This window comes from Nanorana parkeri, unplaced genomic scaffold (assembly GCF_000935625.1).
Source record: "Nanorana parkeri isolate BGI_ZX_2015 unplaced genomic scaffold, ASM93562v1 scaffold305, whole genome shotgun sequence".
Classification (NCBI taxonomy): Eukaryota; Metazoa; Chordata; class Amphibia; order Anura; family Dicroglossidae; genus Nanorana; species Nanorana parkeri.
The window spans coordinates 359,065-377,715 of record NW_017306573.1 but is presented as its reverse complement, the minus strand read 5'-3'; the positions used below and the strand labels follow the sequence as shown (position 1 = coordinate 377,715).

The 18,651-nt window shown below is 47.8% G+C and overlaps 2 protein-coding genes across 2 annotated transcripts in view; one reads left to right on the top strand and one right to left on the bottom strand.

Moving 5' to 3' along the window:
• Positions 1-460: 460 nt before the first annotated feature.
• Positions 461-9,205, bottom strand: LOC108788097 (zinc finger protein OZF-like). The gene is made up of 7 exons (XM_018557832.1): positions 9,122-9,205; positions 5,839-5,868; positions 5,559-5,673; positions 5,122-5,219; positions 4,859-4,970; positions 3,416-3,531; positions 461-1,492 (listed from the first exon to the last, which is right to left on the bottom strand). The coding sequence occupies exons 1-7, from the start codon at positions 9,203-9,205 to the stop codon at positions 461-463; spliced, it is 1,587 nt and encodes a 528-aa protein (XP_018413334.1).
• Positions 9,206-9,314: 109 nt separating this feature from the next.
• LOC108788096 (zinc finger protein 665-like) overlaps positions 9,315-18,651 on the top strand; it is a 26,829-nt gene continuing 17,492 nt past the window's right edge. The window contains exon 1 of the mRNA XM_018557831.1: positions 9,315-11,297. Coding sequence (XP_018413333.1) covers positions 9,315-11,297 — 1,983 coding nt within the window. The remainder of the gene's footprint in view (positions 11,298-18,651) is intronic.

Below are 18,651 nucleotides of genomic sequence, written 5' to 3'. Positions count from 1 at the left end.
CCTACAGCGAAGTTGTGAATGATGGCTACTCTACATCAATCCTCAGCTCAAGGGGGCTTCAGATGACCTCTGACACTGATTGATGATGTTTTCATACCTGGAAACCACAACCAGTGAAGACCTCAACCTACAGCAAAGTTGTGAATGATGGCTACTCTACATCAATCCTCAGCTCAAGGAGGCTTCAGATGACCCTGACCTCTGTTGCTAGTTGGAGCTTATTTATGTAAAGGAATAACGTTTAGGACACTGATGATATCATCATACTGGGGACCGTGATCAAGTCCCATACTCCAGAATGCAACCAGTCAGGACCTCAACCTACAGCAAAGTTGTGAATGATGGAGATGCTTTACATAAAAATAGCGCCTTGGTTCCAGGTCAAGCTGTGCCTGCAGTGAAGCTGCTCAGGCAACATTCTCCAATGCCAAGTTGTCTTCACCATAAAGCGTTTTCCATGTTAAGGGTTGTCGCCTTGGTGACTTTTCTGATGGCAGATGAGAGACGACTTCCAGTTGAAGCTCTTGCCGCAGTCCGCACATGAAAAGAGCTTCTTTCCGGCGTGAACTCTCTGATGCCGAATGAGGCCGGATTTCTGCGTGAAGGACTTGGCGCATTCTGAACACGCGTGTGGCTTCTCCTTGGCATGTGTCTTCCGGTGTTTGACCATATTTGACTTGTATATGAAGCCCTTTCCACAGTCCGGGCAGGAGAAGAGGTTGTTGGTGTGGATCCTCTGGTGGGCGCTGAGGGAAGACTTTGTAGCGAACTTTTCTCCACACTCTGGACACGAGTATGGCTTTTCTCCAGTGTGCCTCCTCTGATGGCTAATCAGGCGTGACTTCTGAGCAAACCGCCTGCCGCATTCCGTACAGGAGAATGGCTTCTCTCCCGTGTGGATGGTCTGATGGATGAGCAGGTTGGTCTTCTGGGCGAAGCATTTTCCGCATTCGGAACACTCGTACGGCTTCTGCTCCATGTGAGTCTTCTGATGGATGACCAAAGTGGACTTTGTAGCAAAGCACTTCCCGCACTGCGGGCAGGCGAACGGTTTCTCACCCGTGTGGGTCTTCTGGTGGCCGAGGAGCGTTGACTTGGATGCAAAGCATTTCCCGCAGTCAGAGCAGGAATATGGTTTCTCTTGCATATACATACGTTGGTGTTTGAGGAGTGAGAACTTCTGCCGGAAAGACTTCCCGCAGTCGGAGCATTTGAAGGCCTTCACACCGCGGTGGGAGCTCTGATGGTGGACCAGGGAAGCTTTCTGGGTGAAGCTTTTGCCACACTCGGGGCACGTGTATGGCTTTAACCCCGTGTGAATTCTTTGGTGGACAACAAGGTGGACCTTCTGTACGAAGCATTTACCACACTCCAAACACGAATACGGCCTCTCTAGCTTGTGGGACCTCATATGCTTCAGCAGTGGGACTCTTCGGACAAAGCGCTTTCCGCATACAGTACATGAAAGTGACTTTACCCCTTTGCAATGTCCCTAAGAAAAAAAACAAAAACAAGGTTTCAGGATAAAGAATTTCCCTTTGTTTCCATGTTCCTATGCTGAAGCTTGTGGTGGACCAAAAGCAGGATCTAGATGGGAAAACCAGCAAGGGTTTGGAATGAAAGGTGCCTTATCCTTATGAGGTAATCGTAAGGCCCCATTCACACCTAGGCGTATTGTAATATGCACGTCTGTCGCGTGGTTTTTTTACCGCGATTCGCGGTGCGACCGTCGCGCGATTCCGAAGGGTACTTGGCTGTATCCCAATGGAAAACGCCCTACAAAACGGCCCAAAGTAGTACCTGGACCTTTTCAGGCGTGGGCCGTTTTGTAGGGCGTTAGGGACGGGCAGAAATACGGCAAGGTGGGAACGAGGCCATTGACTACAATGCAATTTATATTTTTGACCGTTTTGTAGAGCGTTCGTCGAGTGTAGAACGCGCTACAAAACGGTCAGGTGTGAACGAGGGCTAAGGGTCAAGGGTAGCCAAGCTGACCTGGTCTAGCAAAAATGGCACGGCTTTTGGTCTATAAGCTTTCTCGGACTAGTAGTGAAGATTGTGGCAGACCAAAAGCACGATCTAGATGGGAAAACTATCAAGGGTTGGAATGAAAGGTGCCTTATCCATACGCTCTAAGGTCATATAAAGGGTCAAGGGTGGCCAAGCTGACCAGGTCTAGCAAAAATGACTTGGCTTTTTGGCCTTTAAGCTCTCACAGACCAGTAGTGAAGCTTCTGGTGGACCAAAAGCAGGATCTAGATGGGAAAACTAGCAAGGGTTACAATGAAAGGTGGCTTTTTCCTTATGCATTGAGGTCAAAGAAAGGGTCAAGGGTGGCCAAGCTGACCTGGTCTAGCAAAAATGACTTGGCTTTTGGTCTGTAAGCTCTCGCAGACCAGTAGTGTATGATTGGCAGTGACTTTTATATCTTTAGGAGTTGTCATGGTGCCAAACAGAAGAGGTGAGGAGGGTAGATGATGGTGAAACCATCCTTAGGCAGTTCTAACTCTACAGGTAAAACTTTGATTACATGCCAGGGGCCACTTTGTTGCTCCTCACGGCTTCCTTCCCTTAAGTAGAAATGCGTTGCAATCTGGTGGTATTACCATCATAGCTTTAACTACGTTTTTAAACCCCCAGTGGGTTTAAAGATGGCTTTTCAGCCAAGCTTCTTGGCCACCGACTGAAATAAATGATCCATACACAGCTATTCTAACGTTGGGTTTTGGTGACCTCAAGCAATAGAAAAGCATGGAGGATCACTTCCAGCAGGTGACACCAGGCGTCCAGCTGAAAGGTCAACTTTGCCCCATACATTGAGCTTTAGAGAGGTTTGGATGTCTCTCAAATTCTACTGTTGGGATCCAATAATAAAGGCAGCCTGAGGCTCTTACCTTATGTCTCTTTGAGGAACGTCAAAGCTGACCTCTGGCCAATCTAAACATACATTCCCAGCTTCCCAACCCACCTAAATCTGCAGTCACGTGATGCATGACAGCAGGATATGAATCCCGCCAGTCTGTGGGAAGGTGCCAATCATACTAGACGCGTATTGACTACATGGATTTCCCTTGTAGGGCACACTGCCGATGGGCTAGCGTAATACAGTTCCTACTAACCAGAGATGGGTATGAGATTGGTTGCTCGCTCAAGGAGCAGTAGCTTGGGTTTAACTTTCTCTGCTACAGGAAGAAGCATTGGAAAGGGAAGGCATGGGAGGTGGGTGGAGGGTTGGGGATGGGAGGTGGGTGGAGGGTTGGGGATGGGAGGTGGGTGGAGGGTTGGGGATGGAGGTCAAGTGTACATTTCTACAACATCACGGAGAGTCCATCTCCAGAGCTGAGATTCACATTATTTTTGGAATGTTTTTGAGCCCGGAGATCGGCTTTCAGGATTCTTCACCTCTATCACATACCGGCTGTACATTGGGGGTAATTTCTCCCAGAGTGACCGTTGTGACGCCGTCGTCTTCTAGATCACCGTCTGGGGAGACAATTGAACGTCCTTCTGGGTTACTTCTGGTGCGTCGGCCTTGTGAGAGAAACCGAAAACAGGAAATGGGAGAGAGGGGGTTGGGAATGGGAAAAGGTAAACGGAGCTCATTTTCAGGAAACACGTCATTGAGTCATTTTTAAAAAAAATTCAAATTAATAATCATCAATTATTACAGGAGGACAATTCCCTAAGCAGAAGATGGGTCTTTTCAGGTACCAAGGGGGCCAACAGGTGGATCCTTGGCTACTCTATGTCAATCCTCAGCTCAAGGAGGCTTCAGATGACCTCTGACACTGATTGATGAGGTCTTTATACCTAGAAACCCCAACCAGTCAAGACCTCAACCTACAGCGAAGTTGTGAGTGATGGCTACTCTACATGAATCCTCATTTTAAGGAGGCTTCAGATGACCATGACCATAAGCAGAAGATTGGTCTTTTCAGGTACTCGTGGATCTAGCGGGGGTTTGGGGTATGGCTGGCAAGATGGATCTTTTTAGGTAGTCGTAGGGGGGGTATGGCTCTAGTTACTGTGGCTGATCTGTATCCCAGGGCTAATAATCGATGAATCCTTCAGCATGCCCGTTCCAGGTACGCACACAAGTTTCCTCTGCCACCAGGTAAAGGTGCAGCGCTTCAATGCTTCTTTGACCTCCAAAACAGGACCAACAGCAGCAGACAAGATGGCGCCTGCACGTCATGTGGCTACGCCAATCCCCAATACACAGCCCAACCACTCTTCACAAGCAGGCCACATTCTCCCTACCAGCAGGAACAGTTAAAAGTGACCCCCCTTACCACCCGACTTTCCTATTTTCACCCTGCGGGAACTATAGGTGGCTTCAATAAGGGGGTCAGAAAGCCCAGGGGCCTCACGAAACCAGACACAAAGGCCACAACATATATTAGATACTTCCTACAGTTCCAGGAAAATAAGGCAGGCTTTGAGGCTCTGGCTTGGAGGAGCTAGTGAAGAAGGATGTAGAAGAGCTACGGCAGAATGTCCACCACATTGATACACAGGTTTCCACACTTGAATCTACCCCCTCAACCTTGGAGGAACTTGGGAAATCCCTGAAGATTGTATGTGCATCACACACCCACCATCCGAAATCGCTTCACCTACACATCGAACGGGAGCAAGAAATTTGAGGATTTGAGAATCTCAAAGGTAGCACCCCGGTCTTAAGAATGAAGTTAAAACAATGAGCTTCACAACACTTCCATCTTTTGATGTTTACAACATCATTTGTTATAGCGCCATATCGGTTATAATCATCTTGAAACGTATATGTTCTATAAGTTCCCCAACGTTCATGACGGGGTTTTGGACTTTTTTTCTGGATTTAGTATCTATTCCTCACCTGTGCTGATCTCTGGAGAACGTTCCTCCTCCTTGCAATGTTTGGTGGTCCTCGCGGTCTCATCGTCTCCATCATCTTTGACTTCAACTTTGATAGCCACCAGATTTTCATCCTGAATAATGCAAAGCAATATAAATACCGACCAACGTTAACAAATACCATTGTGTTGTCTAAAGTTACGCAGGATATTGTCTTTGTAGATCTAAAGGTCATATGTTGTAGACCCCTTATATCTTTTTCAGAGCTACTTCAGGCCCATCTACCTGATACTCATCTGAGGTGGTTTGATCTTCCTGTGTGGAGTCCTGGGAAGAAACAGGGCTTGGACATCTCTCTGGTGTGTTCCTGTTACTAGATCCATCTGTAGGAAACCAACAGAACTGCAAAAGTATGATCAGATAAGTTAACAGATGTCTTTACGTAACAAAATATGTAGGTTCAGGAAAAGAAAATCACATCATATATCACATCAACACGCATAACTTCTAATGGGGACACCAGGTACTGTTGTATCTGACATGATTTGAGGAGAAGAGCCGGAATCTAATAGAGGCTGATGGCTCCTGACTCCCCCCACTAGAGACATTCCATCCCCCCATTACTGTCTACTGACAGAGGAGGGGGGAGAAGAAGAGATTGTTGTAGTGACTGAACAAGGAGAATCTGGGACTCTTTTCTGGATTCAGTGTTTATTCCTCACCTGTGCTGGTCTCTGGAGAAACGTTCTTCTCCTTACATGGCTCATCGCTCTTCAGATCCCTCTCGTCTTCTTCCTCATCTTTCATTTCAACTTTAACAACAATTAGGCCATCATTCTGAAGAAGACACAAAGCACATCACAAAGACCTCAACCTTCAACCGTGTCTGACTTACAAATCAAGATCCAAGCGTAAGGAAAAAACAGTTTCCATCCACTCAAGGTGCATCCTCAATGTAGTTTCAATCCTCAACTGGTTTTCGAAATCTTCAACTCAATTTACCTGATAGCTCCCCGTGATTTTGTGATGTTCCTGTGTGGAATCCCGGGAATACAGAGGACGGGTACATCTCTCTGGGGTATTACTGTTCCTGGATCCATCTGTAGGAAACACACACACTGACTGAATACATTGTTTCTATATCTTTATATCAGAGGATGTGTGTATCTAGGGGGATCTTCAATACTCTTAAAAGAAATGAAAGTCTCCTCTTACCTGGTGATGTGAGGGGCGGCCGGTTGTCCATCTTAATAAGTCCCGGCTTGTGAAACCATTGGCCTTTAAAAATCAAAGAAGTAATTGAAAGCAATGTATACCATGTCTTGTAGTGTAAAGAACAGGACCAAGAAAAGCCAACCAGATGAAACATTATCTACCTTATCAGCCTTCTTATCTTAGAAAGGGCACAGTAGACAAAAGTAGACTTCTCCAAGCACTGAGAAGGACTTTAACTCTTCCTGAGGAATGCCAAGGTGTTCCCTGTCTGACAAAAATCCACAGCCCCACGACACAGTCCTGGTTTGTTCTTGGACCAAGACCATGAGGAGCCATCTAGTTGAACCATTGTCTAATCTACATCATCAGTCTTTCCATACTAAAATGGGCTCAAAAGTAGACTTCTCCAAGCATTCAGAGGGACTTTAGCTCTTCCTGAGGGATACTTAGGTGTTCCCTGTCTGAAGAGAAGCCACAGCCCCACCACAATGTTCTGGTTTGCTCTTGGACCAAGATCAAGAAGAGCCATCTAGTTGAACCATTGTCTATGTCAACAGTCTTCCTATCTTAAAAAGGGGTCAGTAGACAAAAGAAGCCTTCTCCCGACACTGAGAGGGACTTTAGCTCTTCCTGACAGATGTCAAGGTGTTCCCTGTCTGAAGAGAAGCCCTAGAGTAGCCATCTAGTTGAACCATTATCTACCTTATCAGCCTTCCTATCTTAAAAATGGCTCAGTAGACAAAAGTAGACTTCTCCAAGCACTGGGAAGGACTTTAGCTCTTCTTGAGGGATGTCAAAGTGTTCCCTGTCTGAAGAGAAGCCACAGCCCCACCGCACAGTCCTGGTTTGTTCTTGGACCAAGACCAAGAGAAGCCATCTAGTTGAATCATTGGCTACGTTATCAGTCCTCCTATCCTAAAAAAGGGCTCAGTAGGCAAAAGTAGACTTCTCCAATCATTCAGAGGGACTTTAACTCTTCCTGAGGAATGTCAAGGTGTTCCCTGTCTGAAGAGAAGCCCTAGTCCCACCACAATGTCCTGGTTTGTTCTTGGATCAAGATCAAGAGCCCTCTAGTTGAACCATCGTCTACGTTATCAGTCTTCCTATCTTAAAAAGGGGTCAGTAGTCATAAGAAGCCTTCTCCAGACACTGAGAGGGAGTTTAGCTCTTCCTGGGGAAACTCAAGGTGTTCCTTGTCTGAAGGGAAGCCCTAGCCCCACCACAACGTCCTGGTTTGCCCTTGGGGCTGCTCCTAGCTGGACATACCAGGAACAGCTCAAGCCCAAACTATCATCCGAGCCACCTCCACTGGAACTTCTCAGGTTGAAAAAAAGACCATCAGGTCTTCATGAAAACCCTTCTGGTTCTCCTAACTTATCCTGTCTCCTATGGGTGCAATAACCGGCCAAGGGTGACTGGTCTTGTCTCTGCCCCCCCTGTAATAAAGACCGCTCAATGCTCTCTCTCCTTGTGCAGGGTGACTGGCCTTGTCTCTGCCCACTCCTGTAGTGTTCTGCTGAGGGTGGGGCCTGCTGGGCCCCTCCCACAGCTCTGCTCAGGCTATGTACAGCAGAGTGATGATGTCACTGATACATATGATTTAGGAGTTTTTTCTCCTACAATAAACCAATATGGCGCTACACTTCTGCTGTGATGTGTGTGTGCTGCTCAGCTTGGTGGATGTGGGACAGTAAAGTAGGGGGGACTCTCCTGCAGTAAGAGGGGTGCTTGTCATATACAGCGTGGTCATTAGTACCCGGCATCAGCGGCCAGTGGTTCCCGGGACCAGGCGTACGGCAACAATGGACGTTCCCCTATTGCCTCCCCTATGACGGCTCTAGCGCCTCCTGCAGGTCACCCCATTTACAGCAACACCTAATGCATCCCATCGATAGTAGCCGTACGTCCAACCGACCGCCATCCCAAAGGGTCACCCGTAAAGCACGAATGAGGTGGGCAATGTAAACACTGACAGGAAATACAAAATGGACAATGAGGGGTCAAAAGTAGAATGAATTATATTTATCTGTAGATATAAACCACAAATAGCATGAATGTAATAATGATAAGAAGATATTATTACCTTTTCTTCTCTGTGGACAGCCTGACATCCCCACCAGGAGGATTCTGGGACTTACACAGCTCCTTCCTTCCTCTGAATGGGCTACAACAAAATGGCTGCCCCCCTCAGCCGAGGACCCTTCCCCACTTCACAGAGGACGTCCCTCCATTCACAGCTATTGAACTCCACCGGTGACCAAACTCACGCTCCCCTCGCCCTATTAGGCACTCGGCTGTCTCCGCTAAGGGCCGACTACTCCGCAGGAAAAAGAAAAACCGGCTGGTCTACAAGAAAATGGCCGCTAGGCTTTTGAGGTTCGGCGGCCATTTTGTTGTAGCCCAATGATGAAAGAACTGGAGGGAGTGCTGGGTTGTAGCTGAAGAGTGTGTGTGCAGTGAGGAGTAGGTAAGAATGTCTTCTTATAATAAGATAAGGATTGAGGGGAAGGGGGAGGAGTCATGTGAGATAAAGGGAAGGGTCACGTGACTGTAAGTAGGTCACCTGATTCTCTAGGAGGGTTACTGGTAGTATAGAGGGGGCAGGGGCTGGTGGTAGGGTTGCCACCTGTCCAGGATTCACCTGGACAGTCCAGGTTTTGAATGCTGTGTTCGGGTTTCATGGCAGCAGAAACCCGGACACAAGATATCAAGCAGGCAGGGGCAACCAAAATTAAGATAGGGGCTACTGGCCCCCCCCACCTCCCCCCACTGAAAATAGCCTCAACTGTGATATTTACATATGAATAGGTGGCACTATTTACATATGACTAAGCCATGTCTCCTTCTCCCAAAAAAATGTTCGTGTGTCGCTAGAGTGTTCGGGTTTCACATGAAGAAAAGGTGGCAACCCTAGCTGGTGGGCCGGCGTGGAGCTTCAAAGAGCAAGGGGCGTGGCTGTGAGGAGGACGGGCGATAAAAAGCGCTTTCGCCGCAGCACTGGGGTTTGAGAAATGGCGACGTCTGCGGACAGATGTTTGCGATTGTTCAAGAGAGGACAGGTACTCTTTACCTGCTGCGTGTCGTGGTTCCATCCAACGACCCCTACATAACTACAGGGCTCAGCTATTTTAGGTGACAGGTCCACTTTAATCATGTTGGCTTCCTATCTTCTCTTCAGGCGTGGTGGCCCCCCGGAATCTCATTAGATTGTCAGCCATCTTCCTATCTGGAACTCCAGCCAAAGAAGGACATCGTTCAGAGAAATGTGGAGGCCCCGAGAGGGATTTCTGGACGGAGAACTTCAGGAGCAGGAAGACGAACCCCAAAAGACTCTCCGTACACGGGGTACATCTGGCATTGAGGAGGAGGCCTGCTTACCTGGAGGACATCCCCCCCACCAGTCCACACTAACCTATCATACAGAGCCTCCATCTATGCATATTAAGGAGGAACCCTGCTCTGGTGAGGAACATCACCACCAGCATGACATCTCCACCCCGACCTATCATTCACAGGCCCTGCCGACACATATTAAGGAGGACCCGCTCTCACATGAAGAACAGTCCCTCTATTATGGTGACACTTGCCTTAGAGCGGACGATCTGAAATATGTAACTGTTTGTGTTAAGGAAGAATCTGATGAGGAAGAATTCCGGCACCTTGAGTGTCCTCCTCCAGAACAGTCTATATCTATGTCCATCAAGGAGGAACCCCTCTCACGTGAAGACCATCTTCCCCATCATGACCTCTCCACACATCATACACAGTCTCCATCTACTTATATTAAGGAGTCATGTGAAGACCATGTCACCCATCCTGATCTTTCCACACTTCATACAAAGCATCTATCTACTCATATTAAGGAGGAACCCGTCTCATGTGAGGACCATCTCCCTCTTCCTGACCACTCCCAACATCATGCACAGCCTCCATCTACTCGTACCAAGAAGGAACCACTCTCATGTGAGGACCATCTCCCTTTCCCTGACCATCTCCCTCTTCCAGACCACTTCCAACATCATGCACAGCCTCCATCTACTCGTATCAAGGAGGAACCCATCTCAAATGAAGAACAGTCCCTCCCACATGCTGACACCTACCCCGGGCCTGACAACCTGCAATATGTAACTGTTTGTGTTAAGGAAGAATGTTATGAGGAAGAATTCTGTCACCCCGGCTGTCCATCCACCACTCAATCTATACCCACGTACATTAAGGAGGAACCCATCTCATGTGAAGAACCCCTGACCTATCCTGACATTGCCACTGGCAAGAGACAGACACCGAATGCTCTGCCACCTGAACACCACCAGCTGCTGTCCACAAGCACGGCAGGAGGTCCTGATGGGGTGCCGTGTTTGTCCCCTGGTGGTGGACAATCTCCCAGTCTGACGGAAGGGCAGAATGGTCGTACGACCACGAAGAAGACATTAGAGTGTCCTGAGTGTGGGAAAGTTTTCCAGCGGAACTACCAACTGGTGGAGCACCAGAGGCGGCACTCGGGGGAGCGCCCTTACCAGTGCACCGAGTGCGGCAAAGGGTTTGTTAGAAGGAGCCACCTTCAGATGCACTTTAAGAACCATTCTGGGGAGAAACCCTTTCAGTGCCCTGAGTGTGGGAAGCAGTTCATCCAGAACTCTGAACTCTCCGCCCATCTACGGAGGCACCGGGGTGAGAGGCCCTTCCAGTGTCCAGAGTGCAGTAAGTGCTTCGCCACCAACTCCCACCTCGTCACGCACTCGCGGACCCACACGGGTGAGAAGCCGTTCGGGTGCCCAGAATGCGGGGCCTGCTTCCGAACCAACGGGCACCTCAACCAGCACCTGAGGATCCATGCCGGGGACAAACCCTTCAAGTGCTCTGAGTGTGGGAAAGGCTTCCTGTGGAAAGGACAGCTCGACCTCCATCAGAGGAGCCACACGGGGGACAGGCCCTACGAGTGCCCTGACTGCGGGAAGCGATTCGCTGCCAAGTACAAGCTGGAGGCCCATCGGCGATCGCACACAGACGAGGCGCTGAGGTGCACCCACTGTGGGAAGGCCTGTCGGGATAAGGAGACTTTGGTCGTCCACGAGCGGGTCCACACGGGGGAGAAGCCCTTCGGGTGCCCGGAGTGCGAGAAGAGCTTTTCCAGCACCGCACTCCTGACATTACACCAAAGGGTTCACACCGGAGAGAAGCCATATCATTGCCCCGAATGCGGCCGGAGCTTTGCCCAGAACTCCACTTTACGCCGCCATCTCGCTGTGCACAGGAGAAGAATGCAGGAACTGGATTCCGCACCGTGAGGTGGATCATCTGGTTACAATGATCCATCGGGAAAATCTTTTTGAACTTTTGGAGAAAGCTGTAATGTTTCTCCAGTGCGAAGGCCTTGGAACTTTATCAATGGAGGGGTCGGTCTGGACAAAGAGGACCAGTCACAATCTGGCACTTTGTAGGTCTCATAGGTTCTTTTGTCCAGGAGTTGGGGAACCCCTGGAAGATGCCAAGGACAACAACTTTTTGAAAATATCCAGCATTACACAGAGTCTTCCAGACATTCTGTTCCATATTCTGTCTTTGTTTTTGGAATAAAATGTATTTTTGAGGTATCAGTGGCTCCGCCTCCCTCATTCCTTGGCCTGCTGTAAAATCATCTCCCAGATGTATGTAGAGATCTAAACAGATCCATTATCAGAAACCAGAAAAATAAATCTGTTTGGAGTTTCCTGAGAGAAGGGGGAGTTCAAGTGTGGTGGGTGGTGAGAGAGGAAGGAGTTCAGGTGTGGTGGGTGGTGAGAGAAGGGGGAGTTCAGGTGTGGTGGGTGGTGAGAGAAGGGGGAGTTCAGGTGTGGTGGGTGGTGAGAGAAGGGGGAGTTCAGGTGTGGTGGCTGGTAAGAGAAGGGGGAGTTCAGGTGTGGTGAGAGAGAAAGGAGCTCAGGTGTGGTGAGAGAAGGGGGAGTTCAGGTGTGGTGGGTGGTGGGAGTTCAGGTGTGGTGGGTGGTGAGAGAAGGGGGAGTTCAGGTGTGGTGGGAGAAGAAGAGTTCAGGTGTGGTGGGTGGTGAGAGAAGGGGGAGTTCAGGTGTGGTGGGAGAAAGGGGAGTTCAGGTGTGGTGGTAGAAGAAGAGTTCAGGTGTGGTGGGTGGTAGGAGAAGGAGTAATGGTGAGAAAAGGGGGGGAATGCGGGCATGGTGGGATGCTAATTTTAGGCTACAACTAAGAGGGGAAACTAAACCTCCATTTTACTTCCTGTCAGTGTTTTTTACAATAACTACAGGAAAACTTCAACTGAACCCCACCCCCCACACCAAAGCAACACACAACACCCCATGTCTCAATTCATAAACCAACATTTTATTAACAGTTATCAAATCCTATAACTTGCAGTACAATATCTCATCCAAACATATTCAGTGATGGATTTCCACGCTCTCTGACCATGAAAAAGGACGCTGACTGGTGTGAACTCTCTAGTGTAGAAGAAGTTCTCCTCGGGGAGTGAAACGTTTCCACACCCTGAACATGAATATTCAAGTTCCAGAAGTTGTGAGGCTTCCCTGGTGTGCATGAAGGTTCCCCACACTGAACGTGAATAAGGACAATCACCTGTGTGACCTCTCTGGTTTCAAATAGGTTTGTTGTACTCAGCTAAAGTGCTTTCCTCGGAGAGCATTGAGAGACACAGGAATTCATTAACCATCGGATCAATCCAAAAGAAGTCCAACTGAGTGGAGGGCAACAGCTAACAACTGATGACAGGATGTGAACAAAAACTGGGGAATGCCAGTAGATTAACAGCCACCTGAAGGACCAATGTCCGAATGTGACACCAGATGAGGCCAAATCCCCTATTTGGTGAGAGAAACATGGCAACAAGGCCGGGAGGAGATGATGGAGAACCAAGCTTGTTGCCCAAAGGCCAAGAAAAATGTTCTTATAACCAGTGAGAAATGACTTGACATCAAACCATAGGCCATAAGTGTGAAGGTGGGCAACATGATCCAACAAGAAGGGTAGAACAAGTCCTCAACACCCGATGCTCCTGCAAATTCCTGACAGGGAAAAGACCTACAACCTAAGTGTGGTCAACAAGCAGAGACAAAGCTCCTTTCTACGCTGGTACTGGCCAGGAGAACCTAGGAAAGATGTCTGGGTAGAAGGAAGAGCAGCCGGTCTAAGTAGGAAATACCCTAAGCCTCAATTCACCTGATCTCATAAGAATCAAAGAACAAGGAACCCAATGCCTAGAATGACAGTCAGGACAGACAACCACCTCATCAAGGTGAGACTTATCAAGGCGGAACCCTGAGAATGACTTGAATAAACAGAACCTTCAAAGGGTATAATAGTGGCTCCTGAGTCCACCTAAGGAACCCAGGATTCGATCCTACAAAGTCAGCAAAGGATGAAGGTGCATGGGAAGTACCCCACAATGGTAGGCAGGATATTGAAGTTAGAATTCCTAACTGTAGGCTGGGGAAAGGACTAAAACCCTAAAGGAGCCCAGGACCAAGCTCAACATCCTCCTATTAGCAAGGGAGAGGTAAACCCTACGAGAAAAATCTGCAAGAACCTCGAAGAGTCACAGGCCTAGGGTTGCTCCAGTCCTCCCAGATCCAAAGAAGCGTCATAATCCATGGAGCAAAAAACAGGAATCCTCCTCAGGAAAATAAAGAATATTCACCGGGGTAAACCCCCAAAAAGGGTAGAGCACCAGAAAAACCTGCAAATCAGCCAAGGAAGAGGGGCCTAAGCCCAGGTTAACAGCTCCCATGGATTCATTAACGCATTCCCTGTTCCCATCAGGGAATACCTGCAGCAGAAAGCTAGCTTGTTCAGCGTGCAGACAGCCCAGGGTCATAGGGATGCCATATGCTCCACCCACAATGCAGGGTCAGGGATGACACTTATTGTATGGAGCGCTCCCCGATGTCCAGAGGAACCAACTGGAAAAAGCTGACCTCCACCAGATCACAGTTAAAGGGATCAGCGTGGACAAGTCTAATCAGGAAACCAAAGTACCAAGAACTCCTATTTCTCCTTAATGGTGAAAACACGAGTCTTCCCTACAAGAAGTGTCCAAATCAGGAGACCTAACCAGGGAATGATCCCATGATGTAGGAGGAACCACCTCTTCTGGAAATGCAGAATGTAGCCCAGGAGATGAAAATTCTCTGACAGGATCCTCTCGAAGGTGATGAGAGAAATCAACTACATGGTTGGAAGACTGAGTAATCAGGCCAGGAACTACCTGATCATCAGAGACAGAGGAGCTAGATTTACAACAGTAGAGGAAGGAGCTGAGGTAGCCTGAGAAGAGACTGGAGAAATGGAGGGACTTTGGAAAGGAAGGCCCTCAACATCTGATGGTCCTGTAATAGTAGCATCAAAAACACAGACGTCTGGTGGACGGTGAGGGTTGGATGACCGAAGGTGTAGAAGGGTAGTAGGAACGGAATGGAGATCCAAGTTCCATGTAGCTCTTTGCAAAGCAGGAGCAGCAGTGGGATGAAGCTTCCTCCATGCTGAATGGCGGGAAAGAGAGTGTGGCATGCTCACGTAGACGACACTCCACCCAGATGAGGACTTAGTCCTTCAGCGGGAGATTCAAACCGCGCAGTGCTCTAAGTAATGGTGCATAACCCCATCTGCCTACTGGGAAGTTGAGTCTTCGGAAACAGGGCAAGCACTGAGACAATGCCAATGGCTCTGCACCTGCAACGTGCTCCCCGGCTAACATGTTACCAGAGCTGGGTCTACAAAGTTCCTAAAACCAGTACCCAAGGGTGACTTTCAGGATAGCCCCACAAGGTCCAGACCAATGACGCCCAGGTACGGAAATACAAAGCCAGGTTGAGGAAAAGTTAATGACTTCCTGTGTCTCTCAATGGATGAGAAAATAAGTTTTCTGACATTAATAAAGATGCCCAATTGTATGACTCTTTTTGTAATCAGATAAGCCTTCCCCTCACTCTAAAAAAGGATGCACCTCCGTGTGAATTTTCTGGTGACTAAGAAGTCTTCTTCTCTGAGAAAAACTTTTCCCGCACTCAGAACATGAAAAAGCATGCTCACCTGTGTGAATTCTCTGGTGTACAAGTAAGTTTCCTTTTCGACTGAAACCCTTCCCGCACTCTGAACATGAATAAGGCTGTTCACCTGTGTGAGTTCTCTGGTGTGAAAGAAGGATTTTTTTCAGAGCAAAACATTTTCCGCAGTCTGAACATGAATAAGGACGCACATCCGCGTGCATTTTTTGGTGTGTGACAAGGTTTTCCTGCCGGATAAAACTTTTCCCGCACTCTGAGCATAAATAAGGCTGAACATCAGTGTGAATTCTCTGGTGTACAAGTAAGTTTCCTTTCTGAATGAAACCCTTCCCACACTCCGAACATGAATGAGGATGCTCGCCTGTGTGAATCCTTTGGTGTTCAAGAAGGATTGTTTTCCGAGTGAAGCGTTTTCCGCAGACTGAACACGAATAAGGACGCACATCTGTGTGCATTCTTTGGTGTGAAAGAAGGTTTTCTTTCCGGGTAAAACTTTTTCCGCACTCTGAACACGAATAAGGACGCACATCTGTGTGCATTCTTTGGTGTGTAAGAAGGCTTTCTTTCCGAGTAAAACTTTTTCCGCACTCTGAACATGAATAAGGGCGCACATTCGCGTGCATTCTTTGGTGTCTATAAAGGCTTTCTTTACGAGTGAAAACTTTCTCGCAGTCGGAACATGAATAAGGATTCTCACCCTTGTGACTTGTCTGGTGGGTAAGGAAGTCTCCTTTTCTAGTGAAGGATTTCCCGCACTCTGGACATGTATAAGGACTCTCCACCTTGTGAAGTCTCTGGTGTATAAGGTCTGCTTTCTTTGTGAAAGATTTCTCATCCTCTGAACATGAAATGCTCACACTGCTGTGAGAGCTGAGATGTAGAAGTTCACATTTCATCTCAAAAGGGTTCCTACATGACAATCTCTTGTCTATGTGAGCTTCATGGCTTGAAGATGCCCTGGGATAAGGTGGATCTGTTGATCTATCTGCAATGGGAGAACTTAGGTGGACATCTGAAGTCATAGTATGGGGTTTATGAGAAGGTTCCTTGGATTTTAAAGTCTCCATTGACCTGTGTGCCCTGTGAGAAGTCATAGTATGGGGTATATCAGAAGGTTCCTCAGGCTTTGAAGGCTTCATTGACCTGTGTGCCCTGTGAGAAGTCATAGTATGGTGGGTATCAGAAGCTTCCTCAGATTTCGAAGGCTCCATTGACCTGTCTGCCCTTTGAGAAGTCATAGTATGGGGTATATCAGAAGGTTCCTCAGGATTTGAAGGCTCCATTGACCTGTCTGCCCTTTGAGAAGTCATAGTATGGGGTATATCAGAAGGTTCCTCAGGATTTGAAGGCTCCATTGACCTGTCTGCCCTTTGAGAAGTCATAGTATGGGGTATATCAGAAGGTTCCTCAGGATTTGAAGGCTCCATTGACCTGTCTGCCCTTTGAGAAGTCATAGTATGGGGTATATCAGAAGGTTCCTCAGATTTCGAAGGCTCCATTGACCTGTCTGCCCTGTGAGAAGTCATAGTATGGTGCGTATTAGAAGGTTCCTCAGGATCAGATGGATCCATCGATCTGTCTGCACTGTCAGAATAGACAGCTGAAGTCATAGTATGTGATTCATCAGAAGATCCCTCCAGATTTGAAGGCTCCATTGATCTGTATGACCTGTGAGAAGTATGCGATTCACCAGAAAAGTCCTCAGGATCGGAAAAATCCATTGATCTATCCCAATGGTGAGGACTCGGATGTGTATTTGGTGTGATGGGATGAACTCCAGGAGAATATTGCGCAACGTCATTATTTTCCACCTTGCAATATGGCGGTAAAGGAAGATCTCCCCCCGGGATATTCTGCACGTGGGGTCCATCTGTTGGAAAGCAACATTGAAAGTACATGACGTTATATTGAGGAATGGAGATGGACCTTCATATGGTGTACAGTATCTCCTCCTCATTTGTTGGTCACATGACGTTATATTGAGGAATGGAGATGGACCTTCTTATGGTGTACAGTATCTCCTCCTCATTTGTTGGTCACCTGACGTTATATTGAGGAATGGAGATGGACCTTCATATGGTGTACAGTATCTCCTCCTCATTTGTTGGTCACATGACGTTATATTGGGGAATGGAGATGGACCTTCATATGGTGTACAGTATCTCCTCCTCATTGGTTGGGGACATGACGCTATTTTGAGGAATGGAGATGGACCTTCATATGGTGTACAGTATCTCCTCCTCATTGGTTGGGGACATGACGCTATATTGAGGAATGGAGATGGACCTTTCATATGGTGTACAGTATCTCCTCCTCATTTGTTGGGGACATGATGTTATATTGAGGAATGGAGATGGACCTTTCATATGGTGTACACCATCTTTCCTGCTATTGTTCATGTGGTCAGGTAGGTACGTTGATAACATTTGTATGTTCGTAATTCTCAGTCATTTCCTGACTGTCATATGAGGTCCGCTATGTTGAACAAGGTCAGCACAGGCAGTGCTAAAATATAGGACCAACAGAGGTCTAGTAACCACCATGTTACGATGACAAGGCACCAAACATATACAAACCAAATGGCTGTATGTAGATCAGCAGAGCTGATCTTCAACTTCTGGTTTTAGTGTTTATTCCTCACCTGTGCTGATTGCGACGGGGAGTTCCTCCTCCTTACACGGCTCAAGACCACTCACATATATCTCTTCTTCATCATCTACAGGTTCAACTTTAATAATCATCAAGTCTTCACCCTGGATAAGGTCAACAGCACTTTAATGGCAAATACATTCACTTAGATTGATCAGTGTAACATACACTAACTAGGACGGTTATAAAGTAGGTGTAGTTGGCACCCACCTTGAAATCCTCAGAGGTGATGGGATCTCCTTCATACAAGTTATCACTAAGATCTTCAGCTTCATCTACCTGATCCTCCTGAGGGATCTCCTGATGTTCCTGTGTGGAATCCCGAGAGTACAAAGGACAGGCCTGAGGGATCTCCTGATGTTCCTGTGTGGAATCCCGGGAATACAGAGTACAGGCCTGAGGGATCTCCTGATGTTCCTGTGTGGAATCCCGGGAATACAGAGGACAGGCCTGAGGGATCTCCTGATGTTCCTGTGTGGAATCCCGGGAATACAGAGGACGGGTCTGAGGGATCTCATGATGTTCCTGTGTGGAATCCCGGGAATACAGAGGACGGGTCTGAGGGTTCTCCTGATGTTCCTGTATGGAGTCCCGGGAATACAGAGGACGGGGACATCTCTCTGGGGTATTTCTGTTCCTGGATCCATCTGTAGGAAACACACACACTGACTGAATACATTGTTTCTATGTCTTTATATCAGAGGATGTGTGTATCTAGGGGGATCCTCAATACTCAAGAAATGAAAGTCTCCTCTTACCCGGTGATGTGAGGGGCGGCCGGTTCTCCATCATGACGTCCTTGTAGAGATCCCGGTGTCCTTCTAGATACTCCCACTCCTCCATGGAGAAATAGACAGAGACATCCTGACACCTTATAGGAACCTGACACACACAATGATACAGTCACCATCCAGACACA

Coding starts and splice junctions, on each gene's coding strand:
- LOC108788097 (XM_018557832.1), bottom strand. CDS start 9,205: ATGATTAAAGTGGACCTGTCACCTAAAATAGCTGAGCCCTGTAGTTAT. Junction 5,869..9,121: donor GGAACCACGACACGCAGCAG/GTAAAGAGTACC, acceptor GATTCCACACAG/GAACATCACAAAATCACGGG. Junction 5,220..5,558: donor TTCTCCAGAGACCAGCACAG/GTGAGGAATAAA, acceptor GGTTTCCTACAG/ATGGATCTAGTAACAGGAAC.